This window comes from Manis pentadactyla, chromosome 14 (assembly GCF_030020395.1).
Source record: "Manis pentadactyla isolate mManPen7 chromosome 14, mManPen7.hap1, whole genome shotgun sequence".
NCBI classification, from domain to species: domain Eukaryota; kingdom Metazoa; phylum Chordata; class Mammalia; order Pholidota; family Manidae; genus Manis; species Manis pentadactyla.
Window position 1 is genome coordinate 36720423 of NC_080032.1, and position 23143 is coordinate 36743565.

At 44.8% G+C, this 23143-nt stretch overlaps 1 protein-coding gene across 1 annotated transcript in view; it reads right to left on the reverse strand.

The window, feature by feature from the left end:
- Nucleotides 1-23143, reverse strand: part of GPD1L (glycerol-3-phosphate dehydrogenase 1 like) — a 70329-nt gene that overhangs the window by 17807 nt on the left and 29379 nt on the right. The window contains exon 5 of the mRNA XM_036891933.2: nucleotides 10258-10370. Coding sequence (XP_036747828.1) covers nucleotides 10258-10370 — 113 coding nt within the window. The remainder of the gene's footprint in view (nucleotides 1-10257; nucleotides 10371-23143) is intronic.

Consider the following 23143-nt stretch of genomic DNA (forward strand, 5'->3'; position numbering starts at 1 on the left):
CAGCCATAGACGAGGTGACTCCTTTGCGGATGAGAACGCTCCCTTTCCCCCTGCCCCTTCTGTTCCTTCCGCCGAAAATTCCTAGTACTAGGTTCCTCGTGACTCCGGCACTCTGCCTTCTTAGAGAAGTCTGGGTGACGACCCACACTTCCTAAGAAATTCCGACTCGTATACGAGTTTCCGCAGACCAAGGATCATCGGGGACGCCCTTTGTCTCCTTGCGGTCTGCTCCCAGTCCGAGGATCTCCTTTTGTCTTCCCCTGTTTGTCTCCTTCTCTGTCCTTTAGCCATGGGAGCCTCCTCATCCCTCCCTAAAGATTCACCTCTTGAATGCCTGCTCAAGTATCTAGCCACCCTCTCCCTGACGCCTGATATAAAACCAAAACTTCTCCGTAAATACTGCTCCCAAGATTGGCCGACATACCCCCTAGACAATCACAACCAATGGCCCGCAGGGGGAACTCTTGATCCTAACATCACTCGCGATCTTTTTAACTACTGCCAGCGCCTGAAAAAACGGAAGGAGATTCCCTATATTGAGGCTTTTTGCCTCCTAGCCCAAAATCCCGGCCTCTGCACCACCTGTTCCCCACCCCAAGTTCTCCTAGCCTGCAAGCCGTCTCCCTCCCCTCCACACACTCCCAGTCCCTCTTCGATTACCTTTCACCCAGCCAACGAACCTCCGCCATACAGGCTTCCCCCTTCAGCCCCTCCCCCTCCTACAACCCCTCCGCCCTCTTCCACCATCGCCGCCGCCTAAACCTCCTCCCCCGCAGAGGCCTCCCGCCCACTCCCTTCCCCTTCTTCTCCTACAACAGCCCTTCCCCCTTCCTCCACCACCATCTCCTCCCCCATCTCACCTCCTCCGCCTTCGCCCCCTCACCTGCCCCTCCCCCGCAGATTGAGCCTGAGCCTTTCAGCCCCCCTTTAACTAGGTCCCAGGGGCCTCCTCCGTCTTTGCCCTCATCACCTGTTTCTCCCCCACAGACTGAGCCGGAACCCTTCAGTCCCCCTCAGACTCGATCCCGGGGGCCTCCCCAAATTATCGCCCCCCTCCAAGAGGTGGCAGGACCCGAAGGCATCGTGTGAGTTCACGTACCTTTCTCATTATGGGATTTAGCCCAACTTGAAAAACACCTTGGTTCCTTTTCCACTGATCCCACGACATATATCAGGGAGTTTCAGTGGACCCTCCAGTCTTACAGCCTCACACATCATGACATTTTCATGCTCCTAGCCAATACCCTCCTTCTTGAAGAGCATAGACGAGCTTGGGACTTCGCCCAAACACACGTTACCGAAACCCACAGGACTGACCCCACCTATCCCACTGGCCCCACCGCTGTCCCTGAACAAGACCCTCACTGGGATTATAACACCGCTGTAGGTCTCCGTTCTTGGGATATTTTCGCCTCCTGCTTAATAGCAGGTCTGAAAAAGGCAGCTTGTAAAATAGTCAATTTTCAAAAGCTCCAGGACATATTTCAAAAAAAGGAAGAAACTTCCTCCGAATTCCTAGATAGACTCACCCAAGCCCTATTACAGTATACCAGCCTCGACCCAGAAACGCCAGACGGAAGACATGTCCTTATGACATACGTCCTGGCTCAAAGCTACCCCGACATTAAAGCTGAACTCAGAAAGTTAGATCAGGGTCCCGCTACCCCGCAGACTGAGATCCTAACAGTGGCCTTTAAAGTCTTCCATAACCGCGAGGAGGAGAAAGAACGCTGTAAACAAAAGGCTGATCAGGCCAACTTTCAGATGTTGGCCCAGCTGATAAAACCACAACCTGGGCGCCCCTCCACAAACAAGCCCCCCCGGGAGCTTGTTTCAAGTGCAGAAAAGAAGGACATTGGTCAAGGGCGTGCCCTTCCCCCAGAACTCCTACCACCCCATGCCCAAGATGCCACAAAAAGGGCCACTGGGGGTCTGATTGCCCAACCACCCGAAGGGGAGACTGGACGAACAACCCCCATCCTAAGCCCACTGTAGTGGGACTGGCGGAGGAGGATTGACGGAGCCCGGGGTCTTCTCGCCCGACCATTTCCATCACCAAACAGGAGCCCAGGGTTACTTTAACAGTAGACGGTCGCCCCATCTCCTTCCTCCTAGATACAGGAGCCACCTTCTCAGTCTTGCGAGAATACAGGGGCCCTACCACGCCTGCCATTACTCCTATAGTCGGGGTAGGAGGAAAACAGATCTTCCCGTTGAAAACCCCTTCCCTTTTATGCACAATCCAGGACAATCCCATACCTTTTTCCCACTCCTTCCTGGTTATGCCCCAGTGTCCCATCCCTTTACTAGGACGGGACATCCTTTCTCTCCTCCATGTTTCCATAACTATATCCACTCCCACAGCCCCCAGTACCCCCTTTCTGATGGCCCTCATAGCCGATGACCCCCCTCTATCTGATGAAAGCTCCAGTTTCTCCCTCATACACCCTGTAGATCCCAAGGTCTGGGACATTACAAGTCCCTCCATGGCTCTATGTCCTCCTGCCTCTATTAAATTAAGGGACCCCTCACAGTATATCTGTCAGGCCCAATACCCCCTAACCACTTCGGCCCTCATAGGCCTCCAACCCATCATTCAGGACCTTTTAAACAAAAATTACCTCAGACCCACTCACTCTCCGTTTAATACCCCCATATTAGCTGTTAAAAAAACCAACGGATCTTTCTGCTTAGTCCAAGATCTCCACCTAATTAACATGGCCATCGTCCCTATCCATCCCTTAGTTCCAAATCCATACACCCTTTTGTCATGGATCCCTGCCTCGGCCTCCCACTTCTCAGTCCTAGATCTCAAGGACGCATTTTTCTCTATCCCTCTGGACCCCTCCTCCCAAGATTTTTTCACCTTCACCTGGATGGACCCATACACAAGACATTCTGAACAACTCACTTGGACAGTTTTGCCACAAGGTTTCCGAGATAGTCCCCATATTTTTGGACAGGTCCTAGCTCAGGACCTCGAACGGTTTCATCATGATCACTCCGAGTCCACCTTATTACAATACGTGGATGATCTTCTACTCTGCAGTCCCTTGTGGGAACAGTCTCAACTTGACACTGCCTCCCTACTTAACCTTCTAGCTTCCAGAGGTTACCGGGTATCCCCCATCAAGGCTCAAATCTCTTCCCCTTCTGTCACTTACCTCGGATTCCTTCTATCTCAACAAAGAAAGTCCATTACCTTGGACAGAAAACGACTCCTCTCTGATCTGCCTGTTCCCAAAACCAAGACAGAAATCCTTTCCTTTCTAGGCCTGGCTGGGTATTTTAGAGCTTGGATCCCTAACTTCTCCCTGTTGGCAAGACCCCTATACGACCTCAGCAAGGGCCCCCATGAAGAACCATTATCCTCCTCACCCCAACACTCCTTCATTAAGCTCCGTCAAGCACTTGTGGAAGCCCCAGCTCTCCATCTTCCTGATTTGTCGAAGCCCTTCTCCTTATACATTCATGAGAGGTCCAGTCAAGCTCTAGGAGTCCTAGGCCAATATTATGGCCCATCCTTTGCCACAGTAGCTTATCTTTCCAAGCAATTAGACCCCACAGTTCGGGGATGGGCCCCCTGCCTACGGGCATTATCCGCTGGACAGCTCTTGCAGAAGGAAGCTCATAAACTGACATTCGGGCGCCCCTTACCATTCTGTCCCCACATCACCTAAAAGACCTCTTAACCTACAAAAGTTTACAGACTCTCCCTCCCTCCAGACTCCTGACCTTACTGTCCTCTTTCCTCCAAAATCCAGACATTTCTTTCCTCCCCTGCCCGCCCCTGAATCCGGCCACTCTTCTTACTCTACCCTATTCTCCTCATACTCCCTCGCATGATTGCCTGGAAGCCCTTCACAACTTCCTTCTGTGCCACTCCACGATCTCCGAAGGAGCCCTCTCACACTCCGACCTCATCTGGTTTACTGATGGGTCCTCCTTTAAACATGAGGGCACCCACTACGCAGGATACGCAGTAGTCTCCCTCGAAGACGTCATCGAAGCACTAGCCCTACCCCCCGGTACAACCAATCAACAGGCCAAACTCATTGTGGCCACCAGAGCTTGCACTCTAGCCTGGGACACGTCTCTCACATTGTACACTGATTCCAAATACGTATTCCACATTCTCTTGTCCCATGTGGCAGTATGGAAAGAACGAGGCCTCCTCACCATAAAAGGAAATTCCATCACTAATTCAGCCTTAATTACTAAACTTCTAGAGGCTTTACAACTCCCACACCAACTGGGCATAGTCCACTGCAAATCACATCAAAAAGATGACTCCCCCATTACAAGGGGTAACAACAAAGCTGACAGAGTAGCCCAGTCGGTTGCCCTATCAGAAGATGCACTAGACAACGATCCGTCTGCTCTTGCAGTTTTAGCCTTATCATAAGACACCCTCTGTTCCCAGGACAAAGAGTCCCTCTTCCGCTTCTTACACGATCTGTTCCATCCTAGCCCCCAATCCTTGATCCATTTTTTACAATCCTTTTTTTCTCTCTCTCCTGAAGACAAAACCCTACTTAACCAAATCACCCGCAGGTGCACCATCTGCCAATGCACTAACCCTAATACCACCCTCAAGGCCTGACCCTTCCCGGCTCATCAAGCAGGGGTAATGTCCCCGCCACAGATTGGCAAATAGACTTCACTAACATGCCCCCCGTACGGCGTACCAGATACCTACTCGTGTTGGTAGATACATTTTCAGGATGGGTTGAAGCTTTCCCCACCACTAACAAATGAGCGTCCACGGTTGCCTCTATCCTCCTCACCCAGATCTTTCCTAGGTTCGGGATGCCCACTTCCCTCCAATCAGATAACGGCCCTGAGTTCACTGCCCAAATCATTCAGAACCTCTCCAAGTCACTCTCACTCCCCTGGCATCTACACTGTCCTTATCGACAACAGGCTTCAGGAAAAGTAGAAAGAGCCAATAGGACTCTAAAAGACATCCTGACCAAACTATCTCTGGAAATACACCTTAACTGGGTTCACTTACTTCCTTTAGCTCTACTCCGCATTCGGGCCCTCCCAAAAAACCTTCCTTCTTGTCACCCTTTGAGATCATATACGGCCGCCCAATTTTACCCCCTGGGCTCCCTCCCCACGAAGGACCAATTCCTCCCAACATGGCCCTTCCGCTACTCTTTCTCCTCCGCACCGAATTATGGAAATATCAGGATTGGCTCCTCCCGGATCCATCCGCTTCCCAAAACCCTCCTGTCTTACGACCCGGTCAACTAGTGTTTTATAAGCCTCCAGAAAATAAGCCCCCTCTCATCCCAAAATGGGAAGGTCCACACCCAGTCATTCTCTGCACCCCCTCGGCCGCTAAGCTCTCACTGCCTGATAACTCTGTCACCCCTTGGATTCATATCTCCAGGCTGAAACCAAACACCCAGGACCCACCTCCTCTGGACACCCAAGACCCAACCCAGAGTCCTTCGGATACAGCCCAAGACGCTGTCTACTCTTCCATGCTTCATCCCTCTGATCCCTTGAAACTCCGCATCTCCTGTTCACCCCTTTTGCCATCCATACCCAAATCATGACCTTTTCTTCCTTTACTGCTCTCTCGCTCTTGTTCCTCCTTTGTATGGCGATTCAAGGTCAGACAGACTTACACACAGCATCAAACAAAAACCACTGCCCTGATTACTACATCAGACTGCCCTCTAGAAGGCTGCTCCGAGCCTTTGTACCTTCACTTTCCTCCCTCCACCAAAGTGTTCACTAGCAGCCCCCTTTTCACTCCCTACCTCTGCTTCCTCTACGACCAAAAACAAGCCTCATGCAGGCAGTGGCCAGACACCTATGGGGGATGTCCCTACTGGTCTTGCGCCATTCACTACATGGGTGACTCTCGGTACCCACAGTATTACTCCTCCAACCGTTTCATAAAATATCCCAACAGCTCATTCTCCTTATCAATCCCTGATAACTGGGACCCTCGATGGGCCACCAGAGTCACAGCCTCAGTTTACTATGGGGGGTCCTTGACCCCCCACGGTACCCTTCATATCTCTCAAGAGTATGTTCCTTCTCATTCCCAGATCTCTCAAGTTGCATCAGATATCAGACATTCCGAAAAAGTCATTATTCAAACATTTGACGGCGCCTCTTCATCTTCCTATCCCCGTCCCTCTTCTAATTTCTCCTACTCTTGGTTACAGCTCATTCAAGACACCATCATCTTTCTCAACCACACCCTCAACACCGCCAATTGTTTCTTGTGCGCATCACTACAGTGCCCACTGCTGGCCGCCGTGCCCCTTAGTATTTCCAACTACTCCTTCCATGCAGAAGGACAACCCCTCCGCCCCCTGGCAGACATACCCCTATGGGAACCAGAATACGCAGATAATCTCACCATCCACCACTGTGTAGGCCCAACTCCACCCCCCTCCAGAGCACTTCACTGCCTCTCTATCTACACCCCCACCTCCGACTCTAAAAATTTACACAACCAGGACACTTCTTTTGGTGTAATGGCAGTCTTTTCAACTCACTGCCTCCCAACTCCAATATACCCTGCATTCTCGTCACCCTAATCCCACAGCTTACACTTTACAGCATGGCAGAATTTCTTGAGCTCCAACCTCCCTTGCCCTCGAGCACAAAAAGGGCTGCTTTCCTTCCCATCATGGTTGGTATCTCTTTGACCACCTCAGCCATTGGGGCAGGGTTTTCGGGAGGGGCCTTGGGTCACTCTCTATGGGCAATTAGAGATCTCAATGCCAAACTTGAGGGAGCCCTGACATCCACTGCCGATTCCCTGGCCTGTCTCCAAAGACAGGTCACTTCGCTAGCTAAGGTCACCCTTCAAAACCGGCGGGCCTTAGATCTGCTTACAGCCGAGAAGGGCGGCACCTGCATCTTCCTTCGGGAAGAGTGCTGCTATTACATTAATGAATCCGGCATTGTAGAAACTGACATTACCAAACTCACCGACCTTGCCTCCAGCCTCCACTCTGCTTCCAATTCCAACCCATTCTCTTCAATACTAACAAACCCCTTCCTCACCTGCTGTGGCCCATTCCAGGCCCTATAATAATCATTCTCCTCGCCTGTCTCTTCTTACCCTGTATAATAAAGTTCATCAAATCCCAAGTCAGAAAAATCTCTAATCAAACTTTCAACCAGCTTTTACTCAGGAACTACCAGCTTTTAGCCACAGAAGATCCCTCACCCTCACGTGACCTCCTCACCACACGCTGAGATGGACCCCTCTCTCCGCTGGAAACTGTTCCTAGAAACAATAGCCGCAGACGCCTGACTTCTGGCACCCGTATCCTCTCGGCACCATTGGAATCAACAGGCCCTCGACCTATGGTTACAGGGAACCTTCATTAATTTCCAATCTGAAGAAGTCCACATCTACTCGTCCTTACTGTGGGGAGTCCTATCAACCCTTTCCCCCCAGTCCTCAAGCCCTCACTCCCTTCTCCACCCCCATTCAGCAGGAAGCAGTCAGAGAGAAAGCAACGTCCACAACCCCATAGAGGAGAAAGGGGGGAATGAAGGGCCCCCACCCATAAGATGGCGAACTTCCTGCTTCTCTTCCGGGTCTTCGGTTCCCGCCGGCGCCACCCAAGGCCCAATCACCTCTCGCCCCCCTGCCAATCCCAGCACCTGGCCAATAGCCACCAGTCCCGTTGAAGTGACACCTCAATCAGCTTATGTCCCTCCCTATATAACCTAGTACTTTTCCCCAATAAAGTGGAACTCTCCGGTGAATTGCTGCTGTGTGTTGCTCCTTCCTTTCACTAATCAGCCAAAACCTGACCCCATCTTAAGGCAGGGCAAGTAGTCCTAAATGATATGTCCCCATTGCTTGAGGGTAACCACTATCTTGGAGAACAGGATCAAGAAATTCCTTGTATTAAGTTTATCTGATAGAATATCCAGAGGACAGACTATGGATGGTGACATAATGTGTCTCACTGGAGATAGACTTCATGAGACCATATGCCAAGCCTACAGCCCCCTGGCCCTTTGCCCTATTCTTGAAAGCCTTAAAAGACAGAATCCTAAGCCTTTAGCATGCCTCCTCTCTGAGGCTACCCATACTCCCCTTTCTTCAAGTGTGTACTTTTTTGCCTTAAATAAAGTCTTCTCACTGCCCAGCTTACTGTGTTTTGTCACTGCGCTCTTCCAGTAGTAAGTATCTTTGTTATGTTGCTATTTCATTCTACTTTCTAGACTTAAGCACAAGTCTTCTCTCTGTTCTACTTCAGACAAGTAGGGAGGGGCTACTAAGAGCTCTGATGGGGGCTTGCAAGTTCCTGTCCCCTGGGTGACCCAGACAGGACTACAGCTGTACTAAAGAGCATGCTCTTTAGTAGCCTGCCTGAAAATCTCCTTTCTTTGCCTTTGGGAGGTTCTCAGAACATAATCTCCCTCCATCCAGTGTTCTGTGGCTCCCCCAAATCCTCGGGTGACAGGGACTTAGTTCCCACACTGTGCAGATCCAAGCAGACACTGGATGCCAGGTGACCCTGGCTTCGGGAGTTGGCAAGAGATCTTCCCTGTGCCAAGCAGTTCAGTGAACTTCTCTTTCCTCCCTCTGTTCTTCCTTGCTCTCTGTTGAGTGTACAGCTGCTGCCATTTGCTGCTACTCTCCCTTTAATGAATTTCTTACCTACACTTGGTGGGCCTGCTCAAGAATTCTTTCTTGATCAGAGTCAAGAACCCTCCCCTGCCCAGGTTGAAGTTTCACTTAGTGCGCAGGGAACGACCTTCCCTGACGCAGCTGCCCGACAACATAGGGACATGTGGCCACATATATACACGATATTAATTAGAAATAGGTTTTAAATCCTGACTAGAAAAAAAGATGTACAGGCAGACCTCAGAGATACCGTGAGTTTGGCCCCAGACCACTGCCATGCAGCGCATACTGCAATAAAGTGAGTCGAGTGGATTTTTGGTTTCCCAGGGCATATAAGACTTAGGCTTACATTATCCTGTAGTCCATTAAGTGTGCAACAGCATTATGTCTTCAAAAATAGTACTCATACCTTAATTAAAAAATACTTTATTGCTAAAAAATGCAAACCATCATCTAAGCTTTCAGCAAGTCCTCATCACTGATCACAGATCACTGTAGCAAGGATAACAAAAAACTGCAATATTGCAAGCATTACCGAAAAGTGCTACAGAGACACAAAGCGAGCAAATGCTGCCGGAAAAACGGCACCAACAGATCTGCTTGGCAACAGGGCTGCCACAGACCTTCAGTTTGTAAAAAACGCAGTCTCCGCGTAGCACCATAAAGTGAAGTACAATAAAACGAGGGGGGCCTGCACAATTTACAGAAAGTGCGGGAAAGCACTGTCTGTACTTTGGTCTCCTCAGTATTCTTATCTTTGCGATTTTCACCTGACAAAGTGAGGTGAATGCCAGATTACCTAACTTCCTTCCCTAGGCGCTCAAATTCCTGAAAAGCAGCTTTTGCCACCAAAGAAATGACTCCACAGCGACTCAAAGGGGGCATTCATTCACAGGGAAGCTCTTTATCCTCTCCACCCCTCCTTTTTTTAAGAAGGCAGCTAAAGCAGCTCGGGTTCCCAAGGGAGAAGGATCAGAAATTGCAGCCCTTCTCCCAGCTAGCTGTTTCCCAAATCAGGATAGAGGGCAACAACTGAGACTTTTAGAGGCAGAGGGGGAACATCAGGACAAGTGTGCAACTCTTTGCTTTCCTCTCCCAAGCCACTTGGCAATGAAGCTCCTCTTTAATCTGATCTTTTCGCTTTATGGGCAAAGATAAACTTATTCTTAGAAAAAACTCTGTCTGCAGCAATGATATTTTCCTTTAAAAAGAACCACCGATCAAACCATCAAACCCACAGAGTAGCACAATACAGGAGTAAAATAAGTTCCTTTTCTTGCTCAGGAGAACATGTAGAGCTATTTGAATTAACAGAATACTCTGCCCCCAGGTCAAGCTTGAGAGTCAAGGTTCTTTCCATGCTTTCCAAATATTGGTGTGGCCAATCTCCCAAAGAACAAAACACCACACTTCTCCCAGATTAACAAATGAAAGCAAACCACTAGTGAGAAAGAACTCAACCACCCAGGAAAGGCTGGGGCCAAGCCGGAAGTGATCAACAAGGCTCTCAATTCACTATTCTTTGCTGAAAACACAGAGCCCATTCTTCAGGATTAGGTTCAATAATGCCAACAAGTGGCCTTGCATGATTAACTCCCCTCCTTGAGCAGAAATAACAAGGCCCATTTTACCTTAAGAGCACCGCAAAGTTCAACGGCGTCCACATCATCAACCACAGTAATTCGGAAATTTGGAGTCTGCAGCAGTTCCTTGAAGAGAAGGCCATTCTCCTTCACTTTGCTGCCTATCAGAAGATTAGAAAAAACAAAATGGTAACAGTCTTGATTTTCACATCCAACATACTTTAAAACAACTATTTCTTATTACAAAAGTAACATGTTCATGATAGAAAACCTTAAAACCTTGAAAAATTTATGGGAGTAGACATAGAAAATAAAAATATTCCCTAATTCCACCAGAGAGAATCATTAGCAATTTGGCACATACCTGTAACTAACATGAATATACATAACTTTTCTCAAAATTGGGAATATACGTGTAGTTTCAAAATCTGCTTTCCCCTGCTTTACGGCATGAGTGATTTTCAATGACCTCATATATTTTCTGTACCATTTTAAATGGCTGCTTTGTACTTTGCTGTGTTCATATATTATTTTGTCTAAGCATCTACTGCTTGATATCTAAAATTGTTGCAGTTTTTTGCTACCATTAACACTTACAAACTCAGCTTCTGTGTTTACGTCTATAACAGATTGTTGTTCAAAACTATCCATCCCTCTGTTTCTGTGAGGGGGTACATCCCTTTCCGCAGATGTGCCTGGACTCATAGCAGGGGGTGCATATTTCCCCACCCCCTGACTCTGGGCTCAGTCATGTGACTTCAGTCAATTGGACATCAACAGACAAGATGCAGGGGCAGCGTAGGGTCCACTTGCGCGTGTTGGGCTGGTTCCCTCGGACCTCTGCCTTCCCTGAGAGCACACACCTTGGCCAGCTCACTGGGCCCAGCGGGAAGAGGAGCAACACCCGGAGGACGGCCACCCCCGACAAGCCGCCCCAGACATGATCAGCGGACCCCAGTGGACCCATCGGTGTGTTAGCTGTGTTTGTTGTGTATGCCACTGAGATTCTGTGATTGTTCTCAGCATCCTTATAGCAACAGAGAACTGACACCAACGACAAATATTTTCACTGATTAAATTGCAGATGAACGTGCAAAGAGTACTTGTTTTTGCTACTGTTATATCCCCTCGTAGTTTTCACACACTATTTTTTTAGGGACTTTGGGTTAAAAACAAAAACAAGAATAAAACTTCACATGTAAAGCCTTATGTGAAATCAGCTCTGGTTGATGGGGGTGTGGGGTGGGCTCAGCTCTGGAAATCAGGATGATAAAACTTACCAGCCAAGTCCTGGCTCCCAGGCAACAGCTCCATGCAGCAATGGCAGGATGTCACGGAAGACTGCAGGACTCGGGCTCTGCCTGCCTCTAGTTCTGGGCTTGTTCCCTGCTGCTCTGCACATTACAATCACCCGAACAACTCCCAAGCCCACACTCCATGCCAGAGGAATTACACAAGTCTCTGGGGTGGAGCGGGCATCAGTAATCGTCGAAGCTCCCCAGGTGATTCCAATGGGCAGGCAAGTTTGCAAACCTCTGATTTAACCTCCTCTAGCCTCTGCTTCCTCAGGAGTAAAACACTGGCACTCTGAGTATTGTGAGGTTCAGTACGAATTGTGAAAGCAGCCCATTCGTCATAACGAGGACTCAAAGGTCCTTTACAATAACTATGGGGATAGGCAACGCTTACATACTGATCACTATGATTTCCCCATTTACAGACAGAAGGCACAGAGAGGTTGACCATCTTGCTCATGGTCACACAGCTTAGTCAGAGGAGGAGCCCAAATTCTAAGCCAGGTGCTCTGGCTCTAGGGCCCATGCTGACTCTGTGTTATGCTCCCTCTTGGGCCTGGGAGAAAGAAGATAAACCAGCAAAAACCAAACAAACATCACAATTAGAGCTATATTCTTCCAATGCAGAAAAAAAGATGATTGTTAACAATGAAAATTACACCCAGAAGTAATGCCAAAATAATCCAGGGGCAAGTGGAGAGTGTGGGGATACAAATGAAGTAAGACTGGCCAGGAGTTAATCATCCCTGAAGATGGCAATGGGTACATGGGGTTCACTATTCTATACCATCTACTTTTGTTTTAAGGAAATTTTCCTTAATAAAATGTTTAAAACATCTACCCAATACTTCGAGGCACATTTTCTATTCCACAGACATTGCTATTATTATTTAGCTGACTTCTCCTTTTCCCAAATACTAGACCTGTGTCAGTTTGAGCAAACTGTCCTCTTCCTTTTTTAAATAGTCCTCTGGACCATCTGGGTGATTCTGAGCCACACTGTTTCACCACCAGGGTTGGGTAAAATAGCCCCCAGCCTCCACATCATCATTGTCTTTCTCCTTTGTCCCTCACTGAGGGCCACTGCTTGGTGCCTCCAACACGAACAATGCTCAGGAGCATCCCAGGCAAGCCCCTCACGCGTCACTTTAGTCCAACTGTCTGCTGCTGGAACCCTGACGTGCTGCTGTGAGCAATCTGATAAAAGGACCAGGAGAAGTGTGTTTGCCATTTACCACTGCTACAAGGTGGGGTCTGTTGATCCCTCTGTGGCTGTAAATTGCACACAGTGTCCATTGGAGAGGTGGGCTTGACTTACAGCAATCTCCCTTCTTCTGTAATGTATGTTTTTTTAAATGAAGGTATCATTGATATACAATCTTATGAAGGTTTCACATAAGCAACAATGTAGTTTCAACATTCACCCACATTATCAAGTCCCCCACCACCCCACTTCAGTCACTGTCCATCAGCGTTGTAAGATGCTACAGAGTCATTACTTACCTTCTCCGTGCTGTACTACTTTCCCTGTGACCTACCCATATTGTGACTGCCAATTATAGTGCCCTTTAATCCCCTTCTCCCACCCTCCCTAACCCCTTCCCTTTGGTAACTGCTACTAGTCCCTTCTTGGAGTCTGTGAGTCTGCTGCTGTTCTTTTCCTTCAGTTTTGCTTTGTTGTTAGACTCCACAAATGAGTGAAATCATTTGGTACTTGTCTTTCCCTGCCTGGCTTATTTCACTGAGCATAATACCCTCTAGCTCCATCCATGTTGTTGCAAATGGCAGGATTTGTTTTCTCAGATGTACTTTAAAAAAATGATGTAAATCATGAGTAAGAAAGCACTGTTATTATTATTACTATCGTTCATAAGCAGTGATGTGGCAAGCAGGGAACCAGACCATGAGGTTCAGAACAGGTAATGTCCATCAGCCATGTGGGAGAGTCGCCCCAAACTTTGAACCACCAGACAGGAAAATCCCCCTTCTCTTTCATGCCTAGTTTCAGAGATAATCAATTTATTTATAAGACTCCATCAAAACCCTTATTTCAGTCTGTGATTCCATATTTGTTTGTGTGCTTAGAAGTTCCACAAGGAGCTTATGTATCCTCAACATTTAGCGTTGTGCCTGATCCATAACAGGCTTTGAAAAATAATCGTGGAATGACCGGGTAGAAGTCTCCAATTCCAGGAAGTCAGTCTCAAGAATGAGGGAACTCTCACCACAAGGGGGCACCAGAGTTCACCCCACTTGTTCGTATTTTTACAAAATCCTGAAAAACAATGCCGTTTTTAATTTCTCCGCCACAGGAGACTCCAGCGGGTGAAGATTCCTGAATCTATTATATTTAAAAATGAGATGGTTGCTAATGTCATCAAGAAAGGAGATCTGGATAACCACAGTGTAATTAGCAAAAACAGGAAATTTAATGTTGATACAATTATCTAACATACAACCCATATTTCAATCTCACCAATTACTGCAATGTTGTCTTTCATGGCAGTCTTCCCTGCCCCAACCCAGGATCCTGCATTGCCCTTAGTGCCCAGTCTCCTGTAATCTGGGACACTCCCTGAGCCTTCCACTGCCTTTCAGGACACGGACATTTTTACAGAGTACATGCCAGTTGTTTTATAACCTGTCCCTTACTCCGGGCTTGTCTGATATCGCCTCATGATTAAATTCAGGTTATGTAAGACAATTTAGAACTACCACCTCCACGTTCCATCTTACTTTCAATATTTTACCTAATTTAACTCAGTTCACTCTTGCCAACCAATGTCCAACCCACAGAAAAGTCAGTGAAAGCCATGGGGAAAGAGAGGCCAGGGGAAAGAGATGTAACTTCTGGGCATATGTTTGTCTTACAAACCAATAGAGTCTAAAGAACCACTGGAAATTTCCAACAACAAAAGGGCTTAGTGGCAGATAAAAATCCTAGCCAAGATCTACAGGTAGATATAGTTTTAAACCAAGGATTGGAAATATAGTCTCTGCCTTACAGAATGACTAGGATAACTAGTCATTTCCAATTGATTGGTAAAACGGATTGCCAATTATTACTGAGAAATCGGATTGAGTTGGAACAACTAGTTACATTTTTAAATAAAAGTAATTACATAATTTCACAGGCTACATTAAAATCACAAATGGACAAAAGTGTTAACTATTATAGAATGAAATACATACATAGACTAGTATAAATATAGGTACATATTTTTTTCTGGAAGGATACTTAAAACTGCTCTCAGTGATTCCCTCTGGGAAGAGGGGATAGGTGAGAAAGTAGAATCTTCCTTCTAATTTTATACCTTCTCACATTGTTTGAATTTTCTTAGCTGTGTCTATATAAGTTTTGTAACTGTCAACCTGGGTAATAGTATTTTTAGGCCATTGTGTTTTCTTCTTTATATGATTTATTGATACCTCTGCTCTCCAAAAATATTACTTCTCAAAAACAAAAATCATTGTTAAGTGCCAGATATCCATACAGGATTGTTGGTGTAATACTATGCAGCTATGAAGATGTATGTTGCTAGGCTTTAGAATTTGTTATATAGTATTAAAGAAATTATGAAACAGTATATAACTTTGCAAGCATAAACTCCACAAATAGAAAAAATAATGAAAATTGAATAAAATAAAAAATGTTTTTTTTTTACTTATGTCTATCCCACAATAATGAGGTGGTATATCAATGCAATTAAAGACAAAGAAAAAAAAGCAAAAATAGTAAAAATGTCCTAACTTGCAGGCATGTATGGGAATCAGTAGCTACGTTCTCTGGGTGCCCCATCTCCTTCTTACTCAAGAAAGCCTGACCTCTCTCAGAGCTTCCTTTGATAAAGCTGCTGAGGAGAGAGGGCTGGCATTGCCAGTGTGTTTGACAAAGGTGGAGGCGAGTCCTGGAGTGGCAGGTAAGCTTAGGTAAACTGTTGCAAGGGATGTGCAAATAAAACAAGATTTTTCTTCTGTGAGTCCTACCCATGTACTTGAGAATTCCAAAGCCCTTCATAAAAAAAAAATTTCCACACCAATTTTGTATAAGAGTAGAAAGGGGGGTGGAGCCAACATGGCGGCGTGAGTAGGACAGTGGGAATCTCCTCCCAAAAACATATATATTTTTGAAAATACAACAAATACAACTAATCCTAAAAGAGAGACCAGAAGACACAGGACAACAGCCAGATTACATCCACATGTGCGAGAGCCCAGCGCCTGGTGAAAGGGGTAAGATACAAGCCCCGGCCTGGTGGGACCCTAGCACACCTCCCCCCAGCTCCCGGCGGGAGGGAGAGGGAGCCCAGGACTGCTAAACACCCAGCCCCAGCCACCCGCACCAGAGTGCAGACACAGTGCATGCGTGGAGGGCTGGAAACTAGGGTAATAGGGCAGCAAGACCTCTGAGCGGGTTCCGAAGCTGATGCCCCTGTGACAAAGAAAAGCAAGTGCTTTTTGAAAGTCTTAAAGGGACAGGGACTTAACAGCTAGACGGAAAACAACACAGGCCACAGCCCAGTGGTTGGAAATTACAGGGAAAACTGGACGCACTAACCCCTTGGGCAACAACTCTAAGACCCCTCACAGAGGTAAACAGCCAAACAGCCCCCCCGTCCATTACCCCTCCGGGCGCTGCAAAAGCAGAGAAACAGCCTAAGGCAAACCACACTCACAGAAAGGGAGATCCATCCATATCGGCTGGGCAAGACACAAAGACCCAGCCTACACACAATTACCCAACACAAGCCACTAGGGGTCGCAGTTGTCCCAGTAAAGAAAGGCCAGTAGCAAGTGAAAGGTTGGCCCTCCCAGCTGACAGTCAATAGCACCTGTCAACGTGAAAAGGCAAAAAAATATGATCCAGACAAAACTAACCCAGAGAGCTTCGGCATCTGCTACATCTTCCCCTGAAAAGGAACCTGGGGAGATAGATTTAACCAGTCTTCCTGAAAAAGAATTCAAAACAAAAGTCATAACCATGCTGATGGACTTGCAGAGAAATATGCAAGAACTAAGGAGGGAGAATACAGAAATAAAACAAGCTCTGGAAGGACTTCAAAACAGAATGGATGAGATGCAAGAGACCATTAATGGGCTAGAAAACAGAGAACAGGAATGCAGAGAAGCTGATGCAGAGAGAGATAAAAGGATCTCCAGGAATGAAAGAATTCTGAGAGCTGAGTGACTGATCGAAATGGAACAATATCCGCATTATAGGGGTACCAGAAGAAGAAGAGAGAGAAAAAGGGATAGAAAGTGTCTTTGAAGAAATAATTGCCGAAAACTTCCCCACACTAGGGGAAGAAATGGCCTCTCAGACCACAGAGGTTCACAGAACTCCCATGACAAGGGATCCAAGGAGGGCAACACCAAGACACATAATAATTAAAATGGCAAAGATCAAAGACAAGGACAAAGTATTAAAGGCAGCCAGAGAGAAAAAAAAGGTTACCTACAGAGGAAAACCCATCAGGCTAACATCAGACTTCTCAACAGAAACCCTACAGGACAGAAGAGAATGGCATGATATACTTAATGCAATGAAACAGAAGGGCCTCGAACCAAGACTACTGTATCCAGCATGAATATCATTTCAATATGAAGGAGGGATTAAACAATTCCCAGACAAGCAAAAGTTGAGGGAATTTGCCTCCCACAAACCACCTCTACAGGGCACCCTACAGGGACTGCTCTAGATGGGAGCACTCCTAAAAAGAGCACAGAACAAAACACCCAACATATGAAGAAGGGAGGAGGAGGAATAAGAAGGGAGAGAAATAAAGAATCATCAGACCACGTCTATAATAGCTCAACAAGTGAGTTAAGTTAGACAGTAAGATAGCAAAGAAGCTAACCCTGAACCTTTGGTAACCACAAACTTAAAGCCTGCAATGGCAATAAGTTCATACCTTTCAAAAATCACCCTAAATGTAAATGGACTGAATGCACCAATCAAAAGACACAGAGTAATAGAATGGATAAAAAAGCAAGATCCATCCATATGCTGCTAACAAGAGACTCATCTCAAACCCAAACACACCCACAGACTTAAAGTCAAGGGATGGAAAAAGATATTTCATGCAAACAACAGAGAGAAGAAAGCAGGTGTTGCAATTCTGGTATCAGACAAAACAGACTTCAAAATAAAGAAAGTAACAAAAGACAAAGAAGGACATTACATAATGATAAAGGGCTCAGTCCATCAAGAGGATATAACCATTATAAATATATATGCACCCAATACATGAGCACCAACATACCTGAAACAAATACTAACAGAACTAAAGGAGGAAATAGAATGCAATGCATTCATTCTAGGAGACTTCAACACACCACTCACTCCAAAGGACAGATCCACTAGACAGAAAATAAGTTAGGACACAGAGTCACTGAACAACACACTAGAACAGATGGACCTAATAGATATCTACAGAACTCTACATCCAAAAGCAACAGGATACACATTCTTCTCAAGTGCACATGGAACATTCTCCAGAATAGACCACATACTAGGCCACAAAAAGAGCCTCAGTAAATTCCAAAAGATTGAAATCCTACCAAGCAACTTTTCAGACCACAAAGGCATTAAACTAGAAATAAACTGTACAAAGAAAGCAAAAAGGCTCACAAACACATGGAGGCTTAACAACACGCTCCTAAATAATCAATGGATCAATGACCAAATCAAAATGGAGATCCAGCAATATACGGAAACAAACGACAACAACAACACTAAGCCCCAACTTCTGTGGGACACAGCAAAAGCAGTCTTAAGAAGAAAGTATATAGCAATCCAAGCATATTTAAAAAAGGAAGAACAATCCCAAATGAATGGTCTAATGTCACAATTATCGAAATTGGAAAAAGAAGAACAAATGGGGCCTAAAGTCAGCAGAAGGAGGGACATAATAAAGATCAGAGAAGAAATAAATAAAATTGAGAAGAATAAAACAATAGCAAAAATCAATGAAACCAAGAGCTGGTTCTTCGAGAAAATAAACAAAATAGATAAGGCTCTAGCCAGACTTATTAAGAGGAAAAGAGAGTCAACACAAATCAACAGTATCAGAAACGAGAAAGGAAAAATCACGATGGATCCCACAGAAATACAAAGAATTATTAGAGAATACTATGAAAACCTATATGCTAACAAGCTGGGAAACCTAGGAGAAATGGACAACTTCCTAGAAAAATACAACCTTCCAAGACTGACCCAGAAAGAAACAGAAAATCTAAACAGACCAATTACCAGCAAAAAAATTGAAGCGGTAATCAAAAAACTACCAAAGAACAAAACCCCCGGGCCAGATGGATTTACCTCGGAATTTTATCAGACATACAGGGAAGACATAATACCCATTCTCCTTAAAGTTTTCCATAAAATAGAAGAGGAGGGGATACTCCCAAACTCATTCTATGAAGCTAAAATCACCCTAATACCAAAACCAGGCAAAGACCCCACCAAAAAGAAAACTACAGACCAATATCCCTAATGAATGTAAATGCAAAAATACTCAACAAAATATTAGTAAACCGAATTCAAAAATACATCAAAAGGATCATACACCATGACCAAGTGGGATTCATCCCAGGGATGCAAGGATGGTACAACACCCGAAAGTCCATCAACATCATCCACCACATCAACAAAAAGAAAGACAAAAACCACATGATCATCTCCATAGACGCTGAAAAAGCATTTGACAAAGTTCAACATCCATTCATGATAAAAACTCTCAGCAAAATGGGAATAGAGGGCAAGTATATATACTTAACATATAATATACTTAACATATTATATATACTTAACATATCAACATAATAAAGGCCATCTATGATGAACACACAGCCAACATTATACTGAACAGCAAGAAGCTGAAAGCTTTTCCTCTGAGATCGGGAACTAGACAGGGATGCCCACTCTCCCCACTGTTATTTAACATAGTACTGGAGGTCCTAGCCATGGCAATGAGACAAAACAAAAAAATACAAGGAATCCAGATTGGTAAAGAAGAAGTTAAACTGTCACTATTTGCAGATGACATGATACTGTACATAAAAAACCCTAAAGACTCCACCCCAAAACTACTAGAACTGATATCGGAATACAGCAAAGTTGCAGGATACAAAATCAACACACAGAAATCTGTGACTTTCCTATACACTAACAATGAACCAACAGAAAGAGAAATCAGGAAACAGCTGCATTCACAATTGCATCAAAAAAAAAATACCTAGGAATAAACCTAACCAAAGAAGTGAAAGACTTATACTCTGAAAACTACAAGGCACTCTTAAGAGAAATTAAAGGGGACACCAACAGATGGAAAGTCATCCCATGCTCGTGGCTTGGAAGAATTAATATCGTCAAAATGGCCATCCTGCCCAAAGCAATATACAGATTTGATGCAATCCCTATGAAACTACCAGCAACATTCTTCAATGAACTGGAACAAATAATTCAAAAATTCATATGGAAACACCAAAAACACTGAATAGCCAAAGCAATCCTGAGAAAGAAGAATAAAGTAGGGGGGATCTCACTCCCCAACTTCAAGTTCTACTATAAAGCCATAGTAATCAAGACAATTTGGTACTGGCACAAGAACAGAGCCACAGACCAATGGAACAGACTAGAGAATCCAGACATTAACCCAGACATATACGGTCAACTAATACTTGACAAAGGAGCCATGGACATACAATGGCAAAATGACAGTCTCTTCAACAGATGGCGCTGGCAAAACTGGACAGCTACATGTAGGAGAATGAAACTGGACCACTGTCTAACCCCATATACAAAAGTAAACTCAAAATGGATCAAAGACCTGAATGTAAGTCAAGAAACCATTAAACTCTTGGAAAAAAACATAGGCAAAAACCTCTTAGACATAAACATGAGTGACCTCTTCTTGAACATATCTCCCCGGGCAAGGAAAACAACAGCAAAAATGAACAAGTGGGACTATATTAAGCTGAAAAGCTTCTGTAGAGCAAAAGACACCATCAATAGAACAAAAAGGAACCCTACAGTATGGGAGAATATATTTGAAAATGACAGATCCGATAAAGGCTTGACGTCCAGAATATATAAAGAACTCACATGCCTCAACAAAGAAAAAACAAATAACCCAATCAAAAAATGGGCAGAGGAACTGAACATACAGTTCTCCAAAAAAGAAATACACTCCATGTAAGAACTTGTTTGTTATGCCTCAGAAGATTGGAGACTGATGAAAATTAGGCTTGGGGTGGATTAATGATTGTGCATTGAGCATTGACTCCCCTATACAGAATTTTATTGTCATTAACAACCATTTGATCAATAAATATGAGAGATGCCCTCACAAAAAAAAAAAGGGCAGACTTCCAATGGTAAAATAAATAAGTAACCGGGATGTAATGTATAGCATAAGGAATATAGTCAAGATATTGCAACAGCTTGGTAGGGTGATAGCTGGAACCTAGAATTATGTATATAAATGTTCTACCACTGTGTTGTACACTTGAAACTAATGTAATGTAATACTGTGCGTCAACTACCCTTCAATAAAAAATAATTATTTAAAAAAAAAAAAAAAAAAGAAATACAGATGGCCAACAGACACATGAAAAGATGCTCCACATCGCTAATTATCAGAGAAATGAAAATTAAAACTACAATGAGGTATCACCTCACACCACTAAGGATGGCTGTCATCCAAAAGACAAACAACAACAAATGTTGGCGAGGCTGTGGAGAAAGGGGAACCCTCCTACACTGCTGGTGGGAATGTAAACTTGTTCAACCATTGTGGAAAGCAGTATGGAGGTACATCAAAATGCTCAAAACAGACTTACCATTTGACCCAGGAATTGCACTCCTAGGAATTTACCCTAAGAATGCAGCAATCAAGTATGAGAAAGACCAGTGCACCCCTATGTTTATCGCAGCACTATTTACAATAGCCAAGAATTGGAAGCAACCTAAATGTCCATCGATAGATGAATGGATAAAGAAGATGTGGTACATATACACAATGGAATACTACTCAGCCATAAGAAAAGGGCAAATCCTACCATTTGCAGCAACATGGATGGAGTTGGAGGGTATTATGCTCAGTGAAACAAGCCAAGCGGAGAAAGAGAAATACCAAATGATATCACTCATCTGTGGAGTATAAGAACAAAGGAAAAACTGAAGGAACAAAACAGCAGCAGAATCACAGAACTCAAGAATGGACTAACAGGTACCAAAGGGAAAGGGACTGGGGAGGATGGGTGGGTAGGGAGGGATAAGGGGCGGGGAAGAAGAAGGAGGATATTAAGATTAGCATGCATGGGGGGGGTGGGAGAAAGGGGAGGGCTGTACAACACAGAGAAGACAAGTAGTGAGTCTACAACATTTTGCTATGCTGATGGACAGTGACTGTAAAGGGGTTTATAGGGGGGACCTGGTATAGGGGAGACCTAGTAAACATAATATTCGTCATGTAAGTATAGATTAATGATAACAAAAAAGAAAAAAAAAAGCAGTTCCTGTGTGGTGACCTCCAATGAGTTCTACACAATGGTATAAAGGGCATATAAAAGTGTAGGCAAAGGGTCTGCTTGTGTTTATACAGAGGATCAAAGCCTAATTGGGCTACCCCGAAAATGAACTAAGATACGATATGAAAAAGAACTTCCAACATCAGCACTCTCTGGAAGACTCATGCCAGAAGATGATCATCAAAAAACCCCAACAAAGAGCCACGCACTGCTACAGCTGTAGATGCACTCATCCCACCAGTTCCTGGACTTGCCATGGGAATGAAGAAGGAGATATCTAATCTGGCCTGTGCATACAATAAAACAACAAATTTGACTGGATCTATACTGTTGGAACTCAACCAAGAATTACGAGAAGTGCAAATTGTAGTGCTCCAAAATCTTACAACTACAGACTATTTATTGTTAAAAGAACGTATGGGATGTGAACAGTCCCCAGGAGAGGGTTGTTTTAATTTGTCTGATATCTCTCAGACTGTTCAAGTTCAGTGGGACAATATCCACCATATCATAGATAAGTTTTCACAAATGCCTAAGGTGCCTAATTGGTTTTGTTGGTTTCACTGGAGATGGCTGGTAATTACAGGTATGCTTTGGTTATGTAACTGTACTCCTATTATGTTAATGTGTGTGCGCAATTTAATTAGTAGTTTAAAACCTATCCATGCGGAATTTACTCTACAAGAAGATATGTCAAAGAAATAATCAATCTTCCCATGTTTTCTTCCACCTTCTACTTCTATAGCTTTTATTCTTCCGTCCTAATTACAACCCTTAAATAGAATTCGTGCCTCATATTGAATTTACCGAGTATCATAATTCTTCCAAGTGGTAAAGATACCTCAAGACAACTGCTGGGCATAGAAGCCACAGGGCATTAATATGCAAAGAAGTAAAAAGCTAACCTTTTCAAACAATAAGGCTTCTCTCTCACTTACCAACTTTACATTTCCCTGTATGGCCCTGGAAGATGACTGGTTAGCCAGAGAAGGGTAAGATTCCTCAAGGGAGGAACAACCTAAGACAGGCACAGTTGCAGGGGGGCCATCAGGTGAGAAATTGGGGATCAACAAAGGTGAGGCTTAGAACCTCACCCCCCCCTGTTC